The sequence below is a fragment of the Podarcis bocagei genome (assembly GCF_964188305.1).
Source record: "Podarcis bocagei genome assembly, chromosome: 5".
NCBI lineage: Eukaryota > Metazoa > Chordata > Lepidosauria > Squamata > Lacertidae > Podarcis > Podarcis bocagei.
This window is the reverse complement of record NC_138129.1, coordinates 96,903,634-96,921,040: the sequence shown is the minus strand read 5'-3', so window position 1 is coordinate 96,921,040 and position 17,407 is coordinate 96,903,634. Positions and strand designations below refer to the sequence as shown.

Sequence of the window (17,407 nt, the reverse complement as noted above, 5' to 3'; positions counted from 1 at the left end):
ATGCTTTTCAGATTCATGGCAAGGCTTAGTTTTACAAAGCAAAAAGCAACCTTCTCAAATGAAACTTTCTAGCTTTTGAATTATTTGTGAAGCCCTTCCATGTATTTACTCCAGCTAAGTGACCTTGAAGTTCTGTGCTGCTGAACATGAAATCTTGTTATTGTCTCATAGATCAGCAAAAACTTTCCACCTTCTTTGTGACATACCTTTCAATGTATGAGCAATCGGTGCATGAGCACCTTAATTTTGCATGTTGGAATGATGCTGATAATTGTATGTCTATGCTGCCTTGCTCATGGAACCCAACATTCTTTTTTCTCTCTTCTGTGCATTTTTTCATAATTTCCTTTGCTGTAAAACCTTTCCTACCTGTGTAAAATAACCCCCCCCGGGGGGGGGGGTAGCTGACTTCCTTTAATAAATCATATTTGTTGCAACCCTTCAGATTCTTAAAAGTCTCCGCTGCTTTTGAGAACAGAGCTAATGGTTTTTGTTAACGTCCTTTAAATGTTTTACCACTAAAGTCTGCAGTTTATACTAAGTCTTTGGGGTGTCAAGTTATGAAGAGAACCAGCGATCACTTCTCTGATTGCCTGGTGAGGCAATTGCAGTTTTTAAAATAAAGTTATTGAATAGCCATACCAGCAGGAGCTTAACATCACTTTGCATTTTTGAAATACCTTGAGGCGTAAAAGTCATACAGGAATGCAGTGTTAAGCTGACACATTTTGCCTGTCTCTTAAACCTCTTTCTGCAATGATATCCATAATGCAGGAGTCACCAGCGCGACACCTGTGGGTTTGCATGGCCCCACAGAGGCCGTCCTTGGTATCCATGGGGGTCACATCTCCCCCCTGAAATTAGGCTTGAAATAAGTTTTTTTTTTATTGTAGCCAACAGAATAGGTTGCGGTGTGTGGCTGGTTGTAGTGTGAGTGTGTAGTGCCTATGGCAGTACAGTTGGTCCCTTACCTTTCCCGCCCCGACTTGGCCACAGTGATCCATGCGACAGTCACCTCCAGGCTTGACTACTGTAATTCGCTCTACGCGGGGCTGCCCTTGAAGCTGTCCCAGAAACTCCAGTGGGTGCAGAATGCTGCAGCCAGGCTCCTCACGGGGTCTCTGCCATGGGAGCATATTCACCCAGTGCTTTTCAAGCTGCACTGGCTCCCGGTGGAGTACAGGGTCAGATTTAAGGTGCTGCTTTTGACCTTTAAAGCCCTTCACGGCCTAGGACCCTCGTACCTACGAGACCGCCTCTCCCGGTATGCCCCACGGAGAGCCTCAAGGTCCATAAATAGCAACACCCTAGTGGTCCCGGGCCCTAAGGAAGTTAGCTTAGCTTCAACCAGAGCCAGGGCCTTTTCAGCTCTGGCTCCGGCCTGGTGGAACTCTCTGCCTCATGAGACCATGGCCCTGCAGGATCTGATTTCTTTCTGCAGACAGAGTTGTTCCGCCTGGCCTTTGGCTTGGAGCCAATTTGATTCCCTCCCTCCCTCTCTTTCTTTTTTCTTTTCCTTCCCTTCCTGCGATGAGGCTACATTTTAATATTTTAATGTTTCAATATTCTAATTTATTTTAATTTTGTTTTTAAGTTGTAATCATTCATCTTGTTTTTATTATTGCTTGTTAGCCGCCCTAAACCCAGCCTTGGCTGGGGAGGGCAGGGTATAAATATAAATTACTATTATTATTATTATTATGGCAGTTTCCCTGGTTTGTGAATGGGCCCATGTGTCCAGAAAGGTTGGCAACCCCAGTATAGTGTGTAACCAAAAATAGGTTTTGTAACTGAAACACGTTTTCACCCCAGAACCCGTTTTCAGTGCCAGAGAGCCAATCTTCCATTTGCATCTTAGCAAGTATTTTCCAGACTCCTCGATAGGTTGCCAGAATGCCTCTAAGCATGTGCAGAATACCCTACGGCACACTAAATTCACAGTAACTAGTTCCCACATATTTAATATCAGGGAACAGACTTTGGAGGAAATTAATGGAAGCCATGAACTTTTTTTGGCGCTGCGTCTTAAGCACTTACCTGGTAGTGCAACTATAGCTGGGGTTAAGCTGTTAGTATTCTGGGCCCAATAATATCTGCTTAAAATTTACCTAGATGCAAACAATTTTGCATTCTGACCTGATCCTTCCTCACAATAAACATATGCTTACGTATTTTTAAACCTTGTTAAAGCTACTGAAATTATTATTCCAATTTAATAACGTGTAATCTTTTTTATGATGAATCATTTGTGTCTCAGATACCTTACCTGCATTTTACAGGATGATTATGTGCTACACGACAATGAAAATTCTATTCTTGTTATGCAGTGACCCTGCTGCGCTGTAGGAGAATAGTAACATCATGTTTTCCTTTGGCTTATGTATTATGAAACAGGGTGAAGTGGGGCTCAGCTGTTACTTCTCTTCCTAAGCTGCATTTTAATTTGTTTTACTCTTCCTTTGTACACAGATACACCCCCCCTCCCTTTTCTATTAGATAAAAATGAAAGATAGAATGAAATATAATTGTAGTGTTTTTCTTTGCTGTTTCTATCCTGCCCTTCTGAAATTTGTACAGCCTCCCTTTCTTCTTTGCCTCTGTGCAAAGGCATGTTCCAAAAAGATGCTTACACTGCTTTCTCGTAACCGCTTTCTAGTTACCTTTTTATAAACTTCGAGTTAAGTTGTTGCATATCAGTATATGTCCATAATTCTTCTCCTTTTATCTAAATATGCTACCATACAGGTGTACCTGGTGAGTTTCATCTGCTTCAATTTGCCTGATCAGCTAGTTTTGCTAGATGCCTCCTGTTTTCCCCCTTTAGTTTTGTAGAACCCAAGAAAGTTGCCACTGAGTGGATTTATTTACCTTGCAATTTGTCCTTCTATTAAAGTGGGAGCGGGTGGCGCTGTGGTTTAAACCACTGAGGCTCTTGGGCTTGCTGATCAGAAGGTCGGCAGTTCAAAGTTGCTCTGTCCTAGCTCCTGCCAACCTAGCAGTTCGAAAGCACACCAGTGCAAGTAGATAAATAGGTACCGCTGCGGCAGGAAGGTAAATGACATTTCCATGCACTCTGGTTTCCATCACAGTGTCCCATTGCACCAGAAGCAGTTTAGTTTTGCTGGCCACGTGACCCGGAAAGCTGTCTGCGGACAAATGCCGGCTCCCTCGGCCTGAAACGAGATGAGCGCCGCAACCCCATAGTTGCCTTTGACTGGACTGAACCATCCAGGGGGTCCTTCGCCTTTACCTCTATTAAAGCAGGGCATATCTCTGTAACTTCTTATTTCTGGGTCCACGGGTTCATTTCCTTGCAAAGTAGTTACTCTCTCCCCCCTGCCCTATTCTATAGCGTTCACCTCTCAGTGGCATCTTCTGAAAAAAGAATTCTCCTCCAGCATGCACGCTCTGAGACCAAATAATTTTCTACGTTGTAGTGGCTTTGGTTATTCTGGCATCCTGCTATTTTTATTGTCATTGTTTCTTGGTTTATTATTTGGTTTACTGGTGTCTTACAGTTTGAAGAAGACACATAAAAATTATATTTAATGAGGCAGGATAGAAATATATAGTTTTTTAAAAATGGGGGGGGGGGGAATAATGTTACTGCCGTCACCAGCCCAGGGATTTAATGAGCACCAGCTTTGTGGAGACATAGCCCATCTCATGGGAGTTTTAGAGAGAGTTCTTGCTGGTGTATAGGACCTGTTTCATCTGGATTTGGGATGCCCCTCACCATAGACAGCTTGCAAGCCGATTGCAGTTCAATCCAATGCATTTCCACCAGGAAGTAAGCTTTGTTGAGTTCAATCGTACTTAGGTACCGTATTTTTTGCTCTATAAGACGCACCAGACCATAAGACTCACCTAGTTTTTGGAGGAGGAAAACAAGAAAAAAAAAATATTCTGAATCTCAGAAGCCAGAACAACAAGAGGGATCGCTGCGCAGCAAAAGCAGCAACCCCTCTTGCTGTTCTGAGTTCTGGAATAGCTGCGCAGCCTGCATTCGCTCCATAAGACGCACACACATTTCCCCTTACTTTTTAGGAGGGAAAAAGTGAGTCTTATAGAGCAAAAAATACGGTAAATCTTACCTGTCAGGGAACTGACATCGGAGCTAGAGGCGGAGGGAAGGCTCTCAAATGATGCTGGAGAAGGGCCCAGCAGGGAGAGAGGCAGCTCCGCAGATGGGGAAGCAAATCAGCGCAACACAGGGATATAGAGGGGCTGATGGGGGAATCGGCGAGAGGGCTCCAGGACTCTTCACCAGACACCAGCGGGGAGAGCACGGGTCCTCCGCTACCCACGCCCACCCTGCGCAGAAGACTTCCGCGCAGAGAGAGTAGGAGGAGACTGGGTGTCAAACAACTTTTATGTTGGAAAAGATTTAAGAAACGCCCACTGACGGATTCTGCTAGCGACTGAGGCAGCCATGAAGTGAAGGGCTGCCCAGACTGAAAAGTTTAGCAAGGCAACAAAGCCTGGAGAGGTGGCAACTTACGCACGAGCAACCCATACACATTACATTACCCATAGAAATTGGTCCCAGGTAAGCATACACACAATTATTGCAGCCTTAGTTAATTTTTAGTGCACCTGCTGGCACGTTTTGTTGCTGTGGAAGGCTTTTTTTTTTAATTTATTGCTGAAGAGCAAATTTACAGAGTCATACCACAAGAGAAAGTCAGTTTTCCATTTCCGTGCTTCAAGTATCTTGATTAGGCATGTTCAAGGTTATCTAAAGCTTATGCATTTGAATCAAAATTAGTATAGTGGCTAAAATTGAGGTTGGGATCTTGCTTCTCCTATAGATCTGCCGGGTAGTTTTAGGAAAGCCCCTCTTTCTTGGCCTCAGACCCTACCCTACTGTCATGTGGAATAATGCTGACCTGGCTTAAAGTTCTTACAAGGCTTACAAAGTAATATGTGGGAGACATTTTGAACACCCCAAAGCAGCCTTTGCCAAGCTGGTGCCTTCCAGGTGTTTTGTATTACAGCTCCTATCCCTGACCTTTGCCCAGAATGACTGAGGCTTGATGGGAGTTGAACGTCTGGGGAGAACCAAGTTAGTGAAGGCTGCTCTAAAGTGCAATATTAAAACTAAGCCTAGCATCATCAAATAATCATAAGAAAAATAATATTCCTTGCTGTCACCTTGTTCATACAGCCTCATGTGTACCTTGACCTTCCCTTGTATAAATGCCTTTGTTATTCTAGTCTGCTTGCAACACTGGGCTCAAGAGAGAGCCTAAAGCATTTATTGATTATCTGTTTTTTAATGGCACTTTTCAAAGTCTGCACTAAAATGTCCAGTGAACTGGGTTGATTTTTGATGCTATGCACAGCTGCATAAACACTGCTCTTAACAAAGCTGCCATTTCATTTTTAGGAAACCCTACTTCAGCATTATTGTTCTTTCCACCAGCATTTTTGACAAGAGATCAACAGCTCTCTGTTCTCAAATGAGCTGAATTTTTTATTACTCATTTCTTCATTGTTTTGCCCCATTTTCCTACGTAAAGCTTCCTCAGAATGCGTTACAGTAACAACATGCTTTTGAAACTATATTAATTAAAGCAAAATAATTTAAAATGCTTAAAGCAAACAGAACTATCTGGGGCATCCATTGAAAACTTTAAAGTTTTAATTTATCATGATTTGAAAGTAAGGTTTCTGTTTTCTTCACTTGATAGCAAGTAGGCATCTAGTGGAATTAGCTTTTAGTAGTGTTGAAGCTCGCAATCTGTAAACAGAAGCCCTGCAAATAAGCAACAAATAATTAAATTAGTCAAATCCTCCTTGCTATACTAATCTTTCTACATAAAAAGTAAAGACAATTTCATTCAGATATCATTACTGAGACTATGAAGCTTATTGTTTTTCCAACCAAGTACAAGGTGTACATGTAAACACTGATGGCAAGATTTTTATTTCTCTCATAAAATTTATATATTGCTTGATGGTAAAAACAAAGCAAAAGATCAAAGCAGCTTTCCCTTTTCTATGATGATACCACCCTTCATCCTAAGTTTTCAGGGCGGTTCACAAGACAAAAAACCCGGTTTGTAACATCTTCTTGTCTGATGCACGAGTTTTTTTTACTGAAATCAGGAGAGTAAGCACATGCTTAATAATAATAATAATAATTTATTTATTCATGTGAAAGCTTTCTTGTGTGAAACTGTTTTGTTCAGGTGTGTGACTATGGTAGGTAGCAAAAATGGAAATATTAAATATGGCCTTCTGATAGTTTACAATAACATGTTAAATTGCAAGTGCTCTTACGTTTAGTTCAATATTTCAAAAAGGTATCTGTGCTGAGGTTTGATGAGACATACATTAATTTAAATATAATCAATAAATTGGGGCAGGATCGCAGACTTGCTTCCTGCTCCATCAGTCTTCCAGTTAGCATCACTTGGAGTTTATGCCACCCTGAGTGTTTCTGCATACATTTATAGTTTACTCGCGTTTAATTAAAAAGCACGCATTACCGCATCAATTATTTTAGGTGTTTGCTGTGGCCTTGTTGTTGACAGGAAGCGCTTGTTTCCCTGGGGTTCCTCCTTAGTGACTTTAAAGCACAGTGTACTCTCCACCTTTTCCATTGGACTGTCTGAATTTGTGCCTGGAGCACAAGGCGAGGCCTGTCTGTCTGATTGCCATTTGTCTTAGTTATGTTGGGATGAATTTAGACTGTGAGTTGAGGAACCTCCCTGTGGCCTTGATAGTGGAATATTTTCTGACAAATAAATCCTTTCATGATTACCAAGTTGATCATGACTCAACAACAGGTTTCCTTTACAAAGAAATCATAATTTGAATTGATTCACTTCTGTGCCTTTTTCTTTCAGGGCTTCTTCAGTAAACGGCTTAAAGGGTCAATCAAAAGAACGAAGAGCCAGTCAAAATTGGATAGGAATACCAGCTTCCGTCTTCCATCCCTTCGACCCACTGAGGACAGGTAAGAACCGTCATGGAGGGTCGCTCCTCTTCCCTTCCAGACATTTGGCAAGTTGCATTAATCTGTGGATATGCTCATATTGTGTATGAAACCAGGAAGTCACACTTAAAACAAAGGTTACTTATCTTGTTGTTTTCAAAATATTTGGCATAGGTTGCAATTCACAACGCACTTACACTGCTTACAGCCCCATTTAAAAATCAGTGTTCTTCTTTGTAGTAGTAGTAGTAGTAGTAGTAGTAGTAGTAATAATAATAATAATAATAATAATAATAATAATAATAATTTATTATTTATACCCCGCCCATCTGGCTGAGTTTCCCCAGCCACTCTGGGCAGCTCCCAATCGAGTGTTAAAAACTTGTAGTCTCTCTGCATCTGGTTTCTGTGCCTGTGCAAAGCTTATTTATAACAGGGATCAGCAAATCTTTTTAGCAGGAGGCTGGTCCACTGGCCCTCAGACCTTGTGGGGGGCCGAACTATATTTTGAAAAAAAACCATTAAAATGAACGGATTCCTATGCCCCACAAATAACCCAGAGATGCATTTTAAATAAAAGCACACTTTCTACTCATGTAAAAACATGCTGATTCCCGGACTGACCGCGGGCTGGATTTAGAAGACGATTGGGCAGGATCCGGCCCCCAGGCCTTCGTTTGCCTACCCATGATTTATAACATCCCAGAGCTGAACAGAGCTTTGGCAGGAAGCCTGACTCTGGTACACATGCTCAATGGGTGTGGCTCCATGTTTCCATTCGTTTCCTTTCAACTACTGCAATATTACTTGGAATGTTTTCAGAGTGACCTCCTTCTCTGAGGAGACTGGGCTGAGTCTGGCTACATTTCCTCCCATTCACACCTATAGCAGTGGTCCAAATGGCATTGCTAACTTGTTTATTTCACTTTCACTTGAGGAAACCAGTGGATCATGGATTATCGAATGATGAAGTGATAGATCCCGTAGTTATTTGAATCCTGGGTATTTAAACCTTCTTTAAAGAGGGTTTAATCTTCTAAGAACTGGGAAGATCCCTTGTTCAGATAACTGCGGTATCTTCCACCTCGCCTCTTCCCATGGCGAGAAGAGAATGGTAAAGGACTTTCAATCCTATGGGTTTGTTCTCCTCACTTCCCAAGACCATTTGGGCTGAAAATATCGTCACACAAGTAACATTATTGTGGCATGCTTATTGTGAGGGTTTGATTAGCTGCTTGTGCGTGAAAACGTGCTCCCTCAGAGTTTGTGCGCCCCCACAAACCTCCGTGTGTGACGGAGCTCCTCAGACATGTCTGCTCTAGTCACTAGTAGAGTCCGACAGTGGCTGCCTGCGGAAGCGTTTCCAGCAAAGAAGTTCCTTAACGGAAACGCGTCTCCTGGACTCACGGCGTGACAGTTTCCTGCGAGGTATGGGTCTCCCTATGGGAGACTCCGATACCTCCCCACTGTTCTCGCTGGAAGCCTCCCTGAGCCCTCCCTCCTGCTCGCATTCCCTCAGAGACCCACTCCTCCCCCTGCTGGTCCCTGCTTCAGCAGTTGAGTCTCTTTCATCCTGCCTGAGTCCCTCCACCACCTGATGCTCTGATGGCAGTTCCCTGACATCCACTTCCCCTCCAGGGCCCCCCTCACCCCCTCCCAATTCCTCCCCCCTGGGAGGTGAAGGGCTAAAACCCCGAAACGAATCTTCCTCATCTTCTGACGTCTCGAACAATTCTCTCCATCGATCGTCGTCCTGGCCAGCTGAATCCTCCTCCTCTTCAGAATCTGGGAACCCCTCCAACTCCTCTTCCTCGTCGGTGGTGGCAAAGTATTCCCTTCGGAACCTCGCTACAGGCTGAGGTTTACGTGGGAACCTCTGATGAAAAGTCTCTATTAAAACCTCGTCATTGACATCCTCTGCCCTAACCCAGGTGTTTTCCGACTCCGGTTCCCCTTCCCACATTACCAAATACTCTACTTGATCTCCCTTCCACCTGGAATCGAGGATCTCCGCTACATGGTAGCTGTGTTCCTTCTCCTCCATTGCTGGTCCCCTAGTGACCCTCCCCTCACTGTCTCCTCTATACGGTGACAGCAACGACCTGTGAATAACTGGGTGCAGCTTCATGTGGTTCGGTAACCGGAGCCTGAAAGCCACTGGATTGACCTGCTGTATGACTTCAAACGGACCCAGCCTTTTGGGTCTTAATTTCTTACAACCTCCTTTGAATGGCAACCCTTGGGTTGACAGCCACACCTGGTCCCCCACCCTGATGCTTTCACCTTCCCTTCTGTTTTTGTCTGCTTGCCTCTTATATTCCTCCTTAGCCCTGTTTAAGTTGAGTTGGAGCTGGCGATGGATCGCTTCCATTTCTTCCACGAACTGTTCTGCAGCTGGAACGCTCCAGTTCTCCCCCTCCCCCCCTGGGAAGGCTCTGGGATGGCACCCGTGATTAGCCAAAAAGGGGCTCATCCCCGTGGACACGTTCTCTGCATTGTTGTAGGCAAATTCTGCCAACGCCAGCTTCTCCACCCAATCATTCTCTCTGTCATTAACATAACACCTCAAATATTGTTGGAGAACCCCATTTGCTCTTTCCGCCTGCCCGTTGGTTTCAGGATGACGGGCCGTCGAGAAATTAACCTCTACATGCAGTAAGCTCATGAGCTTCCTCCAGAACCTGGAAGTAAATTGTTTCCCTCGGTCTGAAACCACCCTCAAGGGGGCGCCATGCAACCTAAACACATTCTCTACAAACAATTTGGCGGTTTCTTCTGCTGTAACCGCATGTGAGCAGGCTATGAAGTGGGCCATTTTAGTTAACAGGTCTACTACAACCATGATGGCTGTTTTCCCTCTAGACCTTGGCAGATCAGTCATGAAATCTATTGCCACTGCTTCCCACGGTCTCTCAGGTGTGGGCAGTGGTTCTAATAAACCAGCCGGCGCCTGCCTCTCCCCCTTGGCTCTTTGGCATTGTTCACACCCTCTCACATACTCCCGCACATCTTCCCTGACCTTGGGCCACCAAAATTCCCTGGTAACCAGCCACATGGTTTTGTGTTGCCCAAAGTGCCCTGCTGTGGGGCTATCGTGCAGCTGCTTGAGTACTTTCTCCCTCAATTCCCCTTCAGGTATATATAACGCTCCCTTATAATACAATGCCCCATTTCTCTCCTCAAAACCACCGGGTTTGTCTTCCTCCCCTCTGAGATCCCTGAGTTTCCCCTGGGCGTATGCATCCTGCACCGTACCCTCTACCAATTCCCTTTGCCCCACCAAAGTCGCCCCACACACCCAGCGGTCCTCTGGAATGATATGGGTTTCTTCGGGTGCTCCCTCCCCCTCCAAATATTCAGGCTTGCGTGAGAGAGCGTCCGCCCTAACATTCTCTGGGCCTGGCACATAACAAATCTCAAAGTTAAATTTGGAGAACTCTTGGGCCCATCTCAACTGCCTTTGGTTGAGCACTCGCGCCGTTCTCCAGTACTCTAGATTTTTATGGTCCGTGCACACTTGCACTTTATGTTGTGCACCAACTAGCAGATGCCTCCATCTCCGGAACGCCTCATGAATAGCAAGCAGTTCTCGGTCGTACACCGTGTAGTTCCTCTCGGATTTGTTCAGCTTCCGCGAGAAGAAGGCACACGGACGCCACTCCGACTCCTCCTTCCCCGGCTGCAGAAGAAGCACCGCCCCTATGGCTCTGTCAGATGCGTCTGTTTCAACCCTTAGCTTCTTTCGTAAATCCACATGCAGAAGTTGTTCTTCAGAGGCGAAGGCCCTTTTCAGTTCCTCAAACGCTCGCTCCGCCTCCGCCGTCCATACAAACTTCTTCTTACTGCTGAGACAGTCAGTGATGGGCGCCGTCAGATGGGCGAAGTTGCGGATGAACTTACGATAAAAGTTTCCAAACCCTAGGAACCTCTGCACATCCTTCTTGGTTTTGGGTGTTTTCCATTCCAGCACTGCCTGTACCTTGCCGGGATCCATGGCCAATCCCTTGTCTGACAGGCGGTACCCCAGGAATTCCACCTCCTTGGTATGGAACCGACACTTCTCCAGTTTGACCCACAGCCTGTTGGCTTGCAGTCTGCTCAACACTTCTCTGACGTCTCTCACATGTTGCTCCTCATTCTCAGAATACACCAACACATCATCTAGAAAGGCAACGCAATTCTTGTAGAGCAAAGGGCCCAGCACGTGGTTCATAAAAGATTGAAAACACGCGGAGCCTGCTTGTAATCCAAATGGCATAACGAGGTATTCAAACGCCCCCAAAGGGGTAAACATGGTGGTTTTCCATTCATCCCCTTTCCTTATGCGTATCAGGTTGTACGCCCCCCTTAGATCCAGCTTTGTGAAAATCTTTCCCTTCCTCACCATGGTCAAAATATCATCAATTCTGGGCATAGGGAACGCCACCGGTTCAGTCACTGCATTCAGCCGCCTAAAATCACATACAAGTCTCGGCTTGTCCGCATTTTTTTTGTCCACAAAGAACACTGGGCTCCCCCCTGCTGCTTTGGACTCTCTGATGAAGCCTCTCTTCAGGTTCTTGTCAATGAACCCTCGCAACTCCTGCATTTCCCTGTCTGACATGGCATACAACTTGCCCACGGGAAGCTGTGCTCCAGGGAGTAAATTGATCTGACAATCAAAGGGTCTATGAGGTGGTAGTTGGTCAGCTTCCTTCTCGCTGAACACGTCGCTGAGATCTGCATACTGTGGTGGTACCTTCACCTTCCCCATTACTTCAGTCCCTGCTAGGGTGGCTTGGGCCCCTACTGAACCCTTCTCCCCTTTGCAGTGTTCTAGGCAATGTGCTGAACCAAAGGACACCACTCTTTGATGCCAGCCAACCAGCGGATCATGTAGAGCTAGCCAGCTCATTCCCAAAATAATGGGAGCGCCTCCCAGGGTGGCCACATTAAACGCTATCAGTTCTGTGTGCCTTGCCACCCTCATTATCATTGGGACAGTCTGCAAGCGGACTCCTCCTCCCAACAACTCCCTGCCATCAATCGTGGTCACCTGCAGGGGGTTGCTTAAAGGGATGGTCTGTATCTGGTGTTCAGCAGCAAACTCCTTGCTCATAAAATTGCAGGAGCTGCCTGAGTCCAATAGCGCCTTTATTTTTAGGGGGTGCCCATTCTGCAGCTCTAGCGACACTTCAATCACTAGAGCAGGTCGAGGAGCTTCTGGCACGGGCACTTTCACTGCTCTTTGGCCTGGCTGCAGTGCCCCAATTGTGGCAACCAGGCGTTGGCTTTTACCTGCTCCGCTCCCCCTTCTTCTCCCCCCTCAACAGCTCCCACCATCCCTTGCCATTCCTTCCTCTGGGGGCAGACTCTGGCAAAGTGGCCTGGCTGTTGGCAGAGATAGCATTTCCGGGGGCCCTTTCCCTCCTTCTTAGCTCCCTCGCTGGTTTTTGAAAATGCGCGCGCGCGCGCTGTTCCGATTTCCATCGGCTCTGCCGGCGGGAAAGCTGGCTCAGGAATGTCTGGAATGCGGAACTCCTTCCAACGTTCCCCTCTCCCTTCCCGCCTCTCCAAGGCTCTTGCCTCCTGCCGCGCTCCTATGGTCAGCGCAGATTTGGTCAGCTGATCCATAGACTCCGCCCTGGGGCTCCGTGCCAGCTCGTCTTTCACCCCCGAAGAAAGACCTTCTTCAAATAGCATTTGAACGGGTGCCGCCGATAAATCCCAACTCAGTCTGTGAATCAGCATGGTAAACTCAGTCCAATATTCACGGACAGATCGACTCCCCTGCTTACAAGCCATTAGCTGTCTGCGCACCACCCCTTCCTCAATATCGCTGGAAAACATGATATCCATTGCACGAAAGAACTTCATTGTGTCCTTTAGTATGTCATTGTGCGTTGCCATTAGGGGTCGAACCCAGTCTCTAGCCCCTTTCTCAAGATGCCCAATTACAAAAGCAACTCGCGATTCCTCATCAGGGAACTCATCGAACTGCACATTAAGGGCATATTGCATCTCTGTCCTAAAAGCATGGTAGTCCTTGGGGTCCCCCCCAAATTTCTGCACCAATCCTGGTACCTTTCTGGGGAATTGAGTGGCTCTCCCCTTTTTGTCTGCATCCTGAGCCCTTCTCTCCTCCAGCCTCGCCGTCTGCAGGGCCAGTTGAACCTCCAACGCTCGGTATCTATCTTCCAAGCTTGGACCAGCTCCAGCCCCTGCTCCTCCGGTTCCGGTTGGTTCGCTCATGATGCCTTCTCTTGCACAGGCAGCGTACAAAGACTGTCGGACTGCTGTGAGGGTTTGATTAGCTGCTTGTGCGTGAAAACGTGCTCCCTCAGAGTTTGTGCGCCCCCACAAACCTCCGTGTGTGACGGAGCTCCTCAGACATGTCTGCTCTAGTCACTAGTAGAGTCCGACAGTGGCTGCCTGCGGAAGCGTTTCCAGCAAAGAAGTTCCTTAACGGAAACGCGTCTCCTGGACTCACGGCGTGACAGTTTCCTGCGAGGTATGGGTCTCCCTATGGGAGACTCCGATACCTCCCCACTGTTCTCGCTGGAAGCCTCCCTGAGCCCTCCCTCCTGCTCGCATTCCCTCAGAGACCCACTCCTCCCCCTGCTGGTCCCTGCTTCAGCAGTTGAGTCTCTTTCATCCTGCCTGAGTCCCTCCACCACCTGATGCTCTGATGGCAGTTCCCTGACACTTATTTTCATTTTCTCATCGGGGCCAGTGTTGCTATTTGCAGTGGTCATAGTGTGCTGCCTCAATCGATATCATTATCTTCTTTGCTTAGAGAGCAGCAAAATAAAATCATGGTGACAGAAAAGCTTTACAGACATCTAACTGCCTTGTTAATTCTATGATTTGTGGAAAGCCTTTCTTCCGGATATGACTTTCAGTGGATAACATTTATTCTTTAATGACTGTAATAATCATAGCAACTATAGTTTCTCCTGACCCCCTTGTTTTGGTGTATCTTATTACTGGACTATAAAGATGGATTGCACATGATCTATTATGTGGGCTCTGCTGTGTTAGGTCCTAGATAGTGAGAGACTCAATCGCTTTGTGGGAGACAACCAGCTCAGGGGGAGAGAGAGTTCAGATTTTGTAGGTAGCTTGAAAGAAAGCTGTGATTTGGGAGGAGCTCAAGAAAAAGAATGTGTGTTTTAGGAACTGATGCCAGTTTATAGATTAGCACTGTCTGCATGGTTGCTTGTCTGTCCCCACAGGCTTAATGTCCATATGCAACAATAAACACATACAAGAGGGAACCTGTAACGATTGATGGCAGAGCTGGGCAGAGGGAAGACAAAAGTTTTAAATGATTTGTTTCCCCAGCTGGGTTGGGCAAACACAGAGGCTTCTCTAAACTCACCCTCTCCCCGTAACAGTTGGCTTGGAAACAAACAGAAGATTGCCTCTGAAAATCCCAGTTCTTTCTTTCCCTCTCATTACTTCAGAGGTGTGGGTTAAACCACTGTGCCGCTTGGGCTTGCTGATCAAAAGGTCAGCAGTTTGAATCCCCGCGACGGGGTGAGCTCCCATTGTTCGGTACCAACTCCTGCCAACCTAACAGTCCAACGCAGTGCAAGTAGATAAATAGGTACCGCTCTGGCGGGAAGGTAAATGGCATTTCTGTGAGCTGCTCTGGTTTCGCCAGAAGCGGCTTAGTCATGCTGGCCACATGACCCGGGAAAACTGTCTGCGGAAGTGGACAAACGCCTGCTCCCTTGGCCTTTAAAGCGAGATAAGCACCGCAACCCCAGAGTCGTTTGTGACTGGACTTAATTGTCAGGGGTCCCTTTACCTTTAGCTTTTTTGCTTCAGAGGCTCAATGACCAGAAGTGGGAAGGAAGACTGTGTAGACCAGGCTTCCTCAACCTCGGCCCTCCAGATGATTTGAGACTACAATTCCCATCATCCCTGACCACTGGTCCTGCTAGCTAGGGATCATGGGAGTTGCAGGCCAAAAGCATCTGGAGGGTTGAGGTTGAGGAAGCCTGGTGTAGACCAAATAACTATTTTATGGAGCTTGGAGGATAGTTTGAAGACTTAAATCCCCTGCTGTTTTTCTGCAAGGGTTAGTGGTCTCCCCAGTCAGTTGAGACCCTCTCCTTGGTTGCTCCCTTCAAATTTGGCCACATGTGCCAAAAAATACAGCGGATATACGGCATCTTAAGTCTACAGTGTACTCTCAACCAAAAAAAAGACTAATGCCTGTGAGCTTTCTCCCCTTTCAGAGTGACAAGGAGAACACTCTACATTTTTTTCAGACTTAGACCTTCAGGTCAGTGTTTTGTTTTGTTTTTAAAAGCCATTGCATTTAAAAGCTGATAACCTGCTTGGCTCAAAAGCCCTTTAGGACAATAGAAAAGAGGAAATCTTGAGCAGACACTTTTGTCCATATTGCAGTCTGAGCTTGTTCGAAGAATTGAGTTGCCTAAATCCCAGAGAGGACGTAATATGAGAAATGGCAAGTGCCTTTACCCTCCCTGCTGGCACATTCCTACATCTTTCAGGTTCCTAGACTCCAACTACTGACACAGCTCATTGCTACAGCCCGTTAGCAGTACATAGCACTTGCTTTGGTCCAAATAAATAATTGTGTTTCAGAAGATACTCTTCGCCTGTTTCAGAACTTGCTTAGCCTACTGAGTTAAGGTCAGGACTGGGTCTCAAATCCTGATTCTCCCTCCCCCTCCCTACTGCTCCCCTCATTCCATCTCTTAATACAACAAAGGGCCCTGGCAATTCTTTTAAATGGTTTATTACTGTATTTATTACCCGCAATGAGGGAAGCAGGGGAGGGAACATGCAAGTCCACGGCCTGCTCTTGAGCTCTCTTCACACAGAATCTCAACAGAGAAGTCCTATTTGAGCAGGTCATATATTTCTGTGCCTAACACTATGTAAATCAATATGCAGGGTTGATTTGCATTAAGCATCTTAGTTTTCCTGAATTATTATAACCGTGATAATGAATTTTCACAATATTGAGGATTTTACGGCGGGGGGGGGGGAGGCTGTAGGAAAGAGAAGACGCAGAAATAGTTGTATTGCGGAAAACCAAACTGGAATGTAGGAGGGAAAGATAGGTAGCTTTAGTTACAGGACAGATCGGCCGTACTGAGCAAGGTTCTGGAACGAATGGTCACAGACCAGATCCAGCTGCTGTCAGAGGACTCTGGTTTTCTAGATCCATTTCAATTGGGGTTTGGACCTGGTTTTGGCACAGAAACTGCTTTGGTGGCCCAGTATGATGACCTCAACCTCTCAGCGGCTTTCAGTACCATCAACCATGGTATCCTTTTGCAGCAGCTGTCCCAGTTAGGGCTGGATGGTCTTGCTTGGCAGTGGTTCCAGTCCTACTTGAATTGTCATTCCTAGAGGGTTTTGCTTGAGGAGTGTTTTTCAGCTCCGTGGAGCCTTCACTGTGGGTTTGTGCAGGGTTTGATCCTATCCCCTCTGCTGTTCAACATGTACATGAAACCACTGAGTGGAGTTTTCTGGAGGTTTGGAGTCCGTTGTCAGCAAGATGCTGATGACACTCAGCTCCACTCCTCCTTTACATCTGCAGGTGAGGCGGCAAAAGTGCTGGACTGTGACCTTGCCTCAGTAATGGACTGGATGAGAACCAACGAACTGAAACTCAATCCAGATAAGACCAAGGCACTGTTAGTGTTGGAATTTAGTATTCCAATTTTAAAAATCAGAAAAGTGACCACTTTAGACACAATCCAGAAAGAAGTGCTCACAGCTGGGATTTAAGAAGTTGAACAACCTTTTATGCCGTGTTCAGTTTTCACTGTTGCTGGAACTTCATAAAAGTGGCTGTTTTTGAAAAAATACAAATCCATGAAGGCTGCAAGGGTATAGTGGGGAGGGTATTACTACAAATAGGAGACAATCTGGCTATTTAATTTCGTTTATTGTCAGATAACAGCTGGCAGCTGAGCATGCGGAGCTTTTCTCCTAGCTTCTAGCATGAGGGCTTTAGCTTGTAGTTATGAGTAACCTGATAGATGGCATCATTTGTGAAAGTCATTAGGGTTGGAGTTTTGAGTAGCGTAGGGAGCTCACGTTCCTTCCTGGAACATCTTGTTTAAGCTTAATGCCTTTATCTTGTTTAATATTAAAATGTGCATCTGTGATTCCTTGTAAATCTCCATTTTAAATGCTGAAAATAGTTTCTTTCCTTTCAGTATTTTTGTAACTTTTATAGTTTTTTAAAAAAATCTGATCAGTTTGCACTGTTGTTAAAGGATGAAAGACATTTTTCTATAATTATTTCCCCACAAGCTTTGCTGGGGTTTGGTATGGTTAATCTTTTTCCAAATGCTGTCACCAGTGGGCATCCCTAGCTCAAGACTATCATTGTCTGAGGCTCCACAAATGTCATTTTATAACAAAGCAAAATTGCCTCAGCATTTTCTCTTATTCTGAACAGGAGTTGGGGAATAGAAAGCAAAGCACAAAATA

General features: G+C 45.8%; 1 protein-coding gene across 14 annotated transcripts in view; it reads left to right on the top strand.

Moving 5' to 3' along the window:
* The window catches only part of RASAL2 (RAS protein activator like 2), a 256,803-nt gene that overhangs the window by 174,888 nt on the left and 64,508 nt on the right, over positions 1-17,407 (top strand). For all 14 annotated transcript variants that reach the window (XM_081194283.1, XM_081194285.1, XM_081194284.1 and 11 more), the window contains one exon: positions 6,855-6,964. In XM_081194283.1, coding sequence (XP_081050409.1) covers positions 6,855-6,964 — 110 coding nt within the window. The remainder of the gene's footprint in view (positions 1-6,854; positions 6,965-17,407) is intronic.